A 10,515-nucleotide genomic window follows, 5' to 3' on the forward strand; every position below is an offset into this window, starting at 1 on the left:
ATATTTTGACCATAGAGTATATAATAAACTTTAATACAATAATAAATACATGAAAAGATAAAATGAAAGAAAGAAAGAAAGAAAGAAATAACGTTTTTTTTAAACACCAGAGGCATATATTTATAATATATATTTTATTTACATGAACATTTTTATTTAATATATTACAATGCAATAAAATATACTTTATACATTATATCCCAACAAAGATAAACCTTTACAAAGTGATTTCCTTTGTACTCATAGGCAGGGAAAAGAAGTATTTTAGATCACAGGCTAGACAGAATACAATGTTTTATCTGCATAATATGTTTACTCATATGGAAGTAAATCAAAAATGCATTTTGGGCCATTCCTTGATAATATGCTCCTACCTTGCCTAAAAATGATACCTTCCTCAAATCTTAATGAAACTTTTTTGACAAGAAAAATTTACTATCTAGCCAAACTCCCAATTTCATTCCCTGCTAAACATAGCTTAATAAGTAACAGCAAATATAAAAAATGAACAAACTGTAAGTGCTTGAATTTTTTTACATCTCCAGATAGGTCAGAATGACCAAAACCCAGGAAAACACTGCTCTTGTAATGTTATCTATTAACACTGTTGTGTAATGACCTGATCACCTGGAAATTAATTGATCGATTGATCATTGTATTTTTAAAAATGACAGCATCACAGAGTTTTCACAATTATTGCCTATTTGTGATAATTACATGCGGTTAAAAATGTGCCGTAACTCTGCAGCATCTGTGGCACAACCAGCTATTGCTCTTTAATCCCAATTCTTCCATTGTCCTCTGAAACAGGCATAATAAGATGGCATGGGTGAGCTGACACTTATATCATAGTATCTGAAGTGAATCCCCTCATATCTCATGTCTCTCCTCCACAGTCTTATAACGGTCCATGATGCTAAGAACATCATCCAAAATGGATGGTCCCAGGTCCAGGTCCAAACCCATTAGGGACTCTGAGCGTGACATACTGGGTGAGATAGCCGGAGACTCACAGTGTTCGCTCCGCAGGTCCTCATTACTGAGCCCTGCATCAGAGTCCAGACTCAAGCCTCGTTTTGGATCCAGCGGACCACAGCCTTCCGACATGGAGTCGTCCGAGGAAGCCTCGGATAAGTAGCCCGTGGAAGGCACCAGGTGTGGCAGGACTGGGATCGAGGCGGAGAGAGTGGGGTCACGGCAGGGATCCCTGCACTTCCCAATCCCTTCCTCACACACAGACATGGAGCGCTGCTGCTGTGGACTGTGATGCTGATGAACAGGAGTCGACTGCTCGTCTAAATGCAGACGGGGGGGTTTAGGAGGAGGCTGCACTGGCGCAATAAACATCGGCATGGAGATTGTGGTTTTGAGGAGAGAGTTGTGATGATAATTATGACTGCGATGGTAAGTGTGGCTCTTGCTGTTCACATCGCAGATCTCATCCATTCTTCTGTCCATGCTGTGAGAACGAGAGTTGGGCGGAAGCATGTCAAGTTTGCCTTGTAAGAATCCCACATCGCCAAACATGCCCCCCTCTCCCTCAGGCCCGACATGAGCACTGTGACGCACATCACCCAGCGGCGGGCTTATCATGTCGCCTGAAAGAACGTCCCGTATTTTCAACTTCTTGCCTCGCTTTGGTGTAGATGTCTTTAAGTACATGGGTGTCTTGGCTGGCATTCTGTTTCCCAGTATTCGGTGTGAAACGTCTGTATTTGTAGCAGAAATGAAGAGGAACCTAGTCCTCAGTCTGATATTAGCTCTTTCATACGTTTTGATTGGTCGGCCACCTTTATTTCACTTTTAAATCCCAAAATGGCAACTGGAAGCGACGTCCTTTATGTCTTATGTAAACTCTTCAGCAGCTCCTGGAATATATCATCACAACAGCAGATCTGAGGAACAAAAAAGGAGAAGAAAGATTTACAACCTGTGAAAATCAAGAGTGTGTTGTAGAATTAAAAATACAAATACACACACACACACATACACACAGAGAGAGAGAGAGAATTTATTTATTGTGCAATTTGAACAAAAAAGAAAACAGCTGTTTTTCTTCTCCCGGTGATTTATATTTTTTCTCTCTAGTCTTTGCAGCTACTTACCTATAAATTACAAACCCTCAGAAATATCACTTCTTCCAAAACGTGTTGCAGGAATTTGTTTGATTTTTTGCAAGATAAAATAGCGAATACATTGTGTGCATGCATGCCTTTATGAGTATAATTTTGACTGCCCCAGAGCATTATTGGCAGTAGATGGCAGAACGAGATTAGAAATCCCTAGTTTTTATTCCCCTTTGAATTCTAGCTATTACTGTAAATTACATCCACACTGACATATACTATTGTATTCAACATTTAAATGTTGTGTGAAGATTGCATAACCTTTGGAAATCACTGAATGCAACAGACTAATTGCACAGTATTATTATTTACTTGGTGTGTGTGTGTGTGTGTGTGTGTGTGCGTGCGTGCGTGCGTGCGTGCGTGTGTGTGTGTGTAAGGGAAAAGACAGAATCAAAGTGGTTATTTCTTAATTTAATTACGCCATTGCTTGGACTGCGGGCATTAAAACAAGCACATTTCTGTTATTGTTTCTCTATGAGAGCCATATGTTTTTACCATTTAGACTATTCACAGCTTGTTGCTGAGATTTACTGGTGTGTGACGCAACTGTGAAAACATGTTTGTTAAAAGAAAGACAAAAATATATATTGAATGTTTAAAAGCTGTGTGTTCTGTCAGTGATGAGCAGAAGCATCACCTAATGTACATCTCTTAAATGAATGTCCTCGTGACCTTCAGAAAATCACTTGGACCAGTTACACTAACTCACCATTATGTAATGGCTAAACACTGTTAGTCCTTGAGATCAGCCAATTCCCGGATTTCCCTAGTAAACCACATGGTGTCATTGCTTTAACATAGCTGAGACTTCAGTCCACACCCACCATGGTGTTTAGAGAATGGCAGGGCTGGTTATTTATCTGTTTATATATATATATAGCTAGAAGAGACGTGGATGTGGATGTCTAAAACCTTGTTTAAGTATTATAATTAAGGGCTTTTACAGTCACCAAGACCCTGATTTGTGCAATGAAAAAGCCAGTTTTAGATATAGGCCTACTGAAATTTACCTTAAACACACTGTGAACAGTGTTTTCATCACTATGTAATAATATGTGTGCTTACATCCATTACACTTACAATAATGTCTGTCATGTCTACTTGAATTTATGAGTTTTGAGAGTTTTCAGTTCGGTCATCAGAAATTAAATAAAAAATGTCCTTAAACATTTAAGGAAGCAAACCTTACAGTGTTAATTAGTTTATATAGATATAGATAGGCCTATACAGTAGCCTACAAATTAAATGGCAATGTATCAGATTCGAACAACTATTCATATCCTGACACATCCTGACACTGTAAATCTCAGAGTTTGACAAGTTGATATTTAAATTACAATATTAAAAACTTCATGTGAAAGTATCTGTACTTGCCTTTGATACTTGCGTTGAAACCCTCGTTTGTTCTGGTACTGATAGGTTATTCCGGGGTGTTAGTGGATAAGCTGCTCTCTGTGCGCGTTCTCGGTAGGGTTGCTAAACCTCTTAAGTTCGCTGAAGCTGAAGCTGAGGGTGACGAGCTGCAGAAGGGCAGGGACGGGACGGGACGGGGGCGTGCGCTCATCATGCTCGTGAATGATGACATTTTTGTTAGAAGGAGGGGTCCTAAAGTGAGGGTTTGCACCGCTGTACGGTAAAATATCTGTTCAAAGTTGATATACAGGAAGTTTTGTCATTTAAAACTGACCGTTTCCTCAGTCAGTTATTTATTGCAATTAAAGGGACAGTTCACTCGTAAAAGCTTCAAAACGATTTTAAACCTTATTTTTTCAGTCGTATGACTTTTGAAACTCTTATGACTTTTTGTCTTCTGTTAAACACAAAACATATTATTTAGTATAATGTCCACGCTGCTCTTTTACATACAGTGAAAGTAAATGGTGACCAGGGAGGTCAAACACAAGTTTTAGTCAACAGCAACTTAACATAAAGCTATCATATGACTTAGGTGTACCAGTAGTATTCTATTTTTATGATATTTTTATGTTTTTTGTTATCTTTTTAAACTTGACATCCCCAGTCCCCATCCACTTTCATTAGGCCTATATGGATGACAGCAGCTCAAACATTCTGGTAAACTTATCCCTTGGATAAGTTATCCCTCATCCCTTGTTTTTCCATTAAAGAACTAAAGTAAGATGGGTTTGGAATGACACGCCAATGAGTAAATGACAACAGAAGTTTCATGGTGAACTGTTCCTCTACCTTCAGGCCACTAAGCATTGCAAATGCCTAGCAATGTTTTTTCCAATGCTGATGCAGCATTGACTCATGGGATAGACAAGCCCTACCCTGTAGGTTTCTTAAATAGTAAAAAAACAAAGCAAGACAGATTGCATAAGCAAAGAAACAATGTTGTAATATCCCTTTACTGGCAACCTGGTCACTTCTAACCTTTTTCAAAAATAAATCTTGAACAAATTAATATACATGGAAATAGTAAAATAATCAAGAAAACGTTTATATTTTAATTGACAAGCATTAAATGTTTATCAAAGACTTAAAATTCAATAAAATATAAAAATGTTTGGCTTTAACTGGTTTTGTGTATTTTTAAGTTAAATAGCCGACTGTATATTATTTAATGTGACTAAATCAATCTGGATTCAATCAATCTTTATCTGGATAAATCTCGATAAAATCAATCTTTATCTTCATTTGAAGATTAAAAAAAATGCAGAGCACCTTAAAATATGCTGAAAACAGCAAAGAGAACCTACTTTATGTGGTTTAAATAGATTTTCTCCAAATTAGAAACATTTGTTTGACACAGTCTACGTAGTTTTATAGGACGATGGGCCAAGTTGATCTCAGACTACAAATATGCATACAAGGCCCTCTCAAACCATCCTTTAAAACGGGTCTCAATTTTATGGCTCTGTGGGTTTAAGCTCCAGTTAATATTAAAATCAATGACTACCTCTGGAATTATTATAATCAGACTTCCAACATTCACAGAACTGACATTTATAACTTTAACACACATTCAACACACCGCTTTCTAACCCGTTTTCGCAATATATTAGTGTCAGTATAGCCATTCAATGTGTTGGAATAAGTCCTCAGAGCTATTCCTGTAAATTTCAACATCATTTCACCTTATGTATCATAGTGTTGTTGACCCACTTGACTGAAAACTATTCCATAGTGTCTCATTATCTGTGTGAAAATGTTCCTTAGACTATGATTCAGTGACCTAGAAATTCCCCTTTCTCCTCTGACAGACCAAACTGTATGGCATAAAACTTCTGTGATGTTTTGTGAAACTAGGGAGTCTTCAATAAGGTCACATATATTCTTTACAACACCAAATTAGCAGATTACTGCAGAAACCATGTGAGGATTAAGACCGTCCTACTCCACATATTCCTTGGAAGGTCCAGTGTCTGTTCTGGTTGAATTAATAAGTGGTTTAGCACTTGAGGGTTCAGTTACTGGTCAGCTCTGACGCAGAGGGCCAGGATGAACCCACGGGTCAACCAGCACCCCCTTCTGCGGGGCCCTTGCAAGTCGTCAATCCATCAAAGATGTTACTGTGTATATTGCATGAATGGGCATGGTGAATGCTGAACGAGAGACCGATTTTGCAGGACAATTGACTAGCTAAGTGACCTTATAGTGGGAATTCTGGGAATTTCGAGATATGACATGTGGTTTGCATTAGTGCTCTGAGTGTTTTCACAGTGCTCAGCACACAGGCCTGTCAGAAGGCACACTGGGAGGATGACACACTAAGCTGAGATGGAAAAAGAGCTGTAATTCCACTATGAAATCACACTCAACAATTGTGTCTTTTATTGATGTCTGGCATACCATTACGTCTGGATATGCTTATTAGACTTTTTAGTGTATAATAATGCTTATTTTGTTCTATCTCTAGGATAAATGACATAACATTGTTATGTTGTACACTAAAAAACTATCGTGATTTTAACAGTAAAAGACTACGGTAAAATGCTACGGTGAAAAACTGTTAATTGGTTAACAGAAGGTTTCCGTACTATATATGGTGAATAACTGTAATAGATCTAGCCGTACATTTAATGAAATGTAATTTTACAGTAAAATTTACCATTAAATGTACAGTTTTTGGAAGTAAAGAAGAACAAGTCATTGTATAATTTACAGTGAAAAAACGTAAATCGACACGTGCGTGACATTTGATGTATTTTTGTTGAAATAAACGTTTCTTCAGTTTTTTTAATCAGTTATTACATAATGTTAAATTAATGTTTATTGCATTTTTTATGTCATGTGTGTTACCATGATGGTGTTTAGTGTTTGTGTGAATGGCACCTTCTATAAATTAGTATTAACCTTCTCAGCTTGGAGAAGTTGCTTGTGATGAGCTTTAATTCATCATGTGACTTTTAGTTAATATTTTTTTCTGGCAACTAGGCTAAGGCTGCTGTTTTTTTTAACCGTAAATTTATCATAATTTGTTTTAGTGTATAGAGTCGATGGAGCTTGATAATCACTGAACCGACAGATTAAACTGTAACTGGAGTTCGAAAGGTGGAAGAATTATTTTAAAATCCTGCATGCCATAAACACAAATGGACAGAATTTAACCCGTTTTTTTTTTTTTTTTCACACTACATAATTCCATTCATGGCCTATTCAGTCTCTGTTCCTCACAAGGACATATTGCTGCCAGTGTGGGCAGTGAATACAAAATAAGATAAGAAAACAATACAAAGTAAAGGGCTTAAATAAAACAAAGAGTGACGAATAAAATATTTATATCTTTAGCCGAGTCTGAAATAGCTTAACACTTCAGTTGCATTGACATGTCACAAAAATTGGTGTGATTTACTACAGCAATCTAATGGGAGCAGACCTGGGAAAAGGCACAGCTCAGCAGGAAAAGAAATAAACAGACTGTATATGACCCATTTAGTGCAGATAGTTCCCAGAGGGCCGAGGGGCTGCTGTGGGAACTCAGTAGACTATGTTTGAATTCACTGCAGTCATTATCATTAAACAGCTCTTTCACACACAGACACACACGTAATGCATGTTGAGTTGAAACTGAAAGTTGCTTACTTGGTATAAAAGTATATGCATGAATTGTTTTATTATTCAAGATGCCTTAGAAATAAAATTCATACAATGACTTAAATATGATTTTTGAATAAAACATTTTTCCCCCACTTTTGACTAAATCAAAATGTCTAGATGGTGGTTTTTCAAAAAAAAAAAAAAAAAAAAAAAAAAAAAAAAAATGTTTTTACCCTAATAATAAACAATTATTCTTTTGAAAAAAGCAGTTAAGAAATTTTTTGCCCACCCATTCAAAATCAGTGTGGCATATACTTCATGTAACAAGAAAACTGTTAAACACAGTGGACCCCTTTTAGACTCATGACATAAATTTATAAAAAAATATATATATATATTTTGACCAAATATTTCGAACCTTAAGAAAATGTAATACTGACTAAAAACAAGTATATTATTAATGATGTGAAAATATTTTCACCTTGAAAATTATCAAAAAGGTTTGGATATTTATTAGTAGTTTAGTACATTTTACTTGGTTACAGGACTTCACATTAAATCAACCTAACCAAAATGGACTTATACACCAGTCTTGCTGTGAAAAAAGCTTGGTTAAAAAAGTTGCAATGACTGCAGTTAAAGAACTTGGAGTACTCCAAGCTATTTTTGTCACAACCCGAGTGTTATTTTACATAACAATCTATTTGAATAATTTTTTTCCCCTTCATCCACAGCAGTGGAATAGGAAGAAAGTGTTTGGAGTGAAAAGGAAGGCTCCACTCATTGACTCATTGAATTTCCCCATCTGTTTTTTCAAAAGGAAGCCAGTTTTGTTTTTGAGGTCTCTTAAGCAGACATCTCGTTCCTGCTCCAATGCCTGGCTCAGATCAGTCTTCCCAAGAAAAACGCTTGGTTGGAATTCCTCAAAGAGGGCAGGAAATAGGGTGGAGGGACCAAAGGGAAGGTTGTAGTTGTGACCACATGGGAATCGCAAACATGACGGCTATAGAAATTTGGCATGATGTTTAGTGCGACTTAATCCCCTAAACAGTTCTAGATTGGCAGCAGGGCTTCCAGTTAAAGTAAAACTAAAAATAGGCTCACAGTAAAAAAAAAAAAAAATTATCAGTAGTCTCTGATTTATTTTTTCCACATAAATCATTTAATTGTGAGGTCTTATTAGCTGTGAATTAAATGGCAGACCTTTACTTTTAATTGTATTTAATGCCCTATATATTTAGCAATTTTAAATTAAATCATAAAACATTTTATACAAGAAATTAAAACTACTTATATAATAATTTTTAGTTAATATGAGGGACACTATATTTACTTAAGCCTATTCTTAATTTAGTTGTTGCCTTAAGAGGATTAGTGACACAAAAAATGCCAATGCATCATTCAACCATTCTATTTTCAATCAGTGTTGATGGTACATCCGTGACAAGAAGCTGTAGTTTTGTTCTGAGAAAAACTTTGCATTCAGTTTAAAACAAAGGAGCTGGGCTAAAATAAGCTACTTTATAAGAACATTACGCAAATTTAGCCTCTGTTTAATCAAGGCCTGTTTCCCCTGCCAAAGAAAATCAACACTCTTACCACTCCAGTTATAAAAACAGCAGGGTGTGGTGGTACCCTGTATAGAAATGTGTTTACAACAGACTAAATGTAAAAAATAGTCAAATAGGATCTTTTCTGGGATTTCTCATTTAGGGAGGTTTGACCTAACAGCAAATGACAGCGTTGAGACTATAAACAAATGAACACCATTTTACAGTTTTTCTCAGTCGCTTTGGTGCATTTCTTGTTCAACCTCCACATCATCTAGTCACTTGTACACATCATAAAAGCAGTTTCTCATTCTTTTGAACAAGTTGCGATTGCTTTGGTACATTCATGCAATTGATTATGTACAAGTGTCTGCTGTTTCCTACATTATCAGTTGCTAATGCCATGTTGCTCAAAATGTATTAAAAGCACACTATGCAAGATTTGTACCTTAATATTACAGCTTCAAAATAATTTCGATGGTAAACGAACTCGTAGTAGGGCGAATCATCTCGATAGCAAAGCGGCGGGCCACATACATCAACAACAAATGAAGCAGCCTTTATGGAAGACACTAGCACGCTTTTGTCGACAAAGAAAACTAAGAAAGCGCGGTCGGAAGAGTGCAGAGACGGCTCTGCGTTGAGTGGTATTTACGACAGTAACGTTAAATTCAAGTACTCCACAGCGACTCTAGGGGTCGCTGTTTGAGAAAAATGGAAACTGCACATTGTGCCTTTAAATAATTCTCTGTGCAATAGTCTTACCCCTCAAAACATCTAGTCATTAGTTCATCGTATAAGTCATTAAATGCAAAATGGTTGATCTAGTTGTCATAAACTGTCAAGCATATTTTTATACACATTTCTATTAGACTTTTTGTAAATGTACCATGATTTGATTTATTGTGAAGGTGAATCTTGACTTTCACTAATGAAGAGAATGTAGAAACCAGTTTTCTGAAATAGCTCAAAGTTGCATCTCATGAACCTTCAATTGGCAAGCATATATACAGTGCTGCATGCAAAAGCAAGATCTGCCTAAGGGGTCTTTCCTGTGTTTGCCTTTCTAATGTTGTATTTTTGCCTTTGTGCCCCTATTTCTTTTTCTTTTCTATATCACAATAATATTGTAATGTTTTTTTCTGTCAGACCACTAGTAAAAGTGTTACTGTGAATCCTATCCAGTCTCTTTCAATCAATAACTCACGTAAAGTAGTGTGTAAATTTGAAATGGATATATGGCATACAGAAGAAGTGCAGCTTTGTACATTTCAATACAGTAACTGTCATCCAAACTGTTGCCATAGTTTACATCAGGTAATAATAACAGAGTGCAGTGTTTTATTGACAACATGACTAAGCATTTTGACTATCTTGTTTGTGAACAATGACACAAGGTCTTTTCATTCTGATGGCACTGATATGTTCATTGACATGAATACTTACTTTTGAGAGATGAACTAAAGATTTGGACTAAGTTACAGGCTTTTGCAGGTAATCCAATGTGTGGTGCTGTTTGTACGAATTGTTTTGAGAATGCACATACTTCTTTGCAAATATTAAGGATAATTTGAGAAATGCACCAAAGCAACTGAGAAAAACTGTAAGTTGACTCCTCAGTTGACATTGGTGATGAGCCCGTGTTTAAAGTGCCATAAAGGTAACCAACATGGCAACTTAAGGGATAGTTCATCCAAAAATAAAAATTCTGTCATTGTTTACGCATCCACATCATTCTCATATGGCTTTATATCTTCTTCTGTGGAACATAGAAGATTATTATTATTTATTACAAAATTATAGTAAAAACCAATATTATGGTCACCAAAACTGTT

At 36.2% G+C, this 10,515-nt stretch overlaps 1 protein-coding gene across 1 annotated transcript; it reads right to left on the minus strand.

Moving 5' to 3' along the window:
- Positions 1–115: 115 nt before the first annotated feature.
- On the minus strand, positions 116–3,655 carry LOC311091097 (cdc42 effector protein 2). The gene is made up of 2 exons (XM_084126848.1): positions 3,504–3,655; positions 116–1,895 (listed from the first exon to the last, which is right to left on the minus strand). The coding sequence occupies exon 2, from the start codon at positions 1,678–1,680 to the stop codon at positions 871–873; it is 810 nt and encodes a 269-aa protein (XP_083982974.1). The 5' UTR covers positions 1,681–1,895; positions 3,504–3,655; the 3' UTR covers positions 116–870.
- Positions 3,656–10,515: the final 6,860 nt, after the last annotated feature.

Source organism: Abramis brama (genome assembly GCF_963993115.1).
Source record: "Abramis brama genome assembly, chromosome: 10".
Taxonomy (NCBI): domain Eukaryota; kingdom Metazoa; phylum Chordata; class Actinopteri; order Cypriniformes; family Leuciscidae; genus Abramis; species Abramis brama.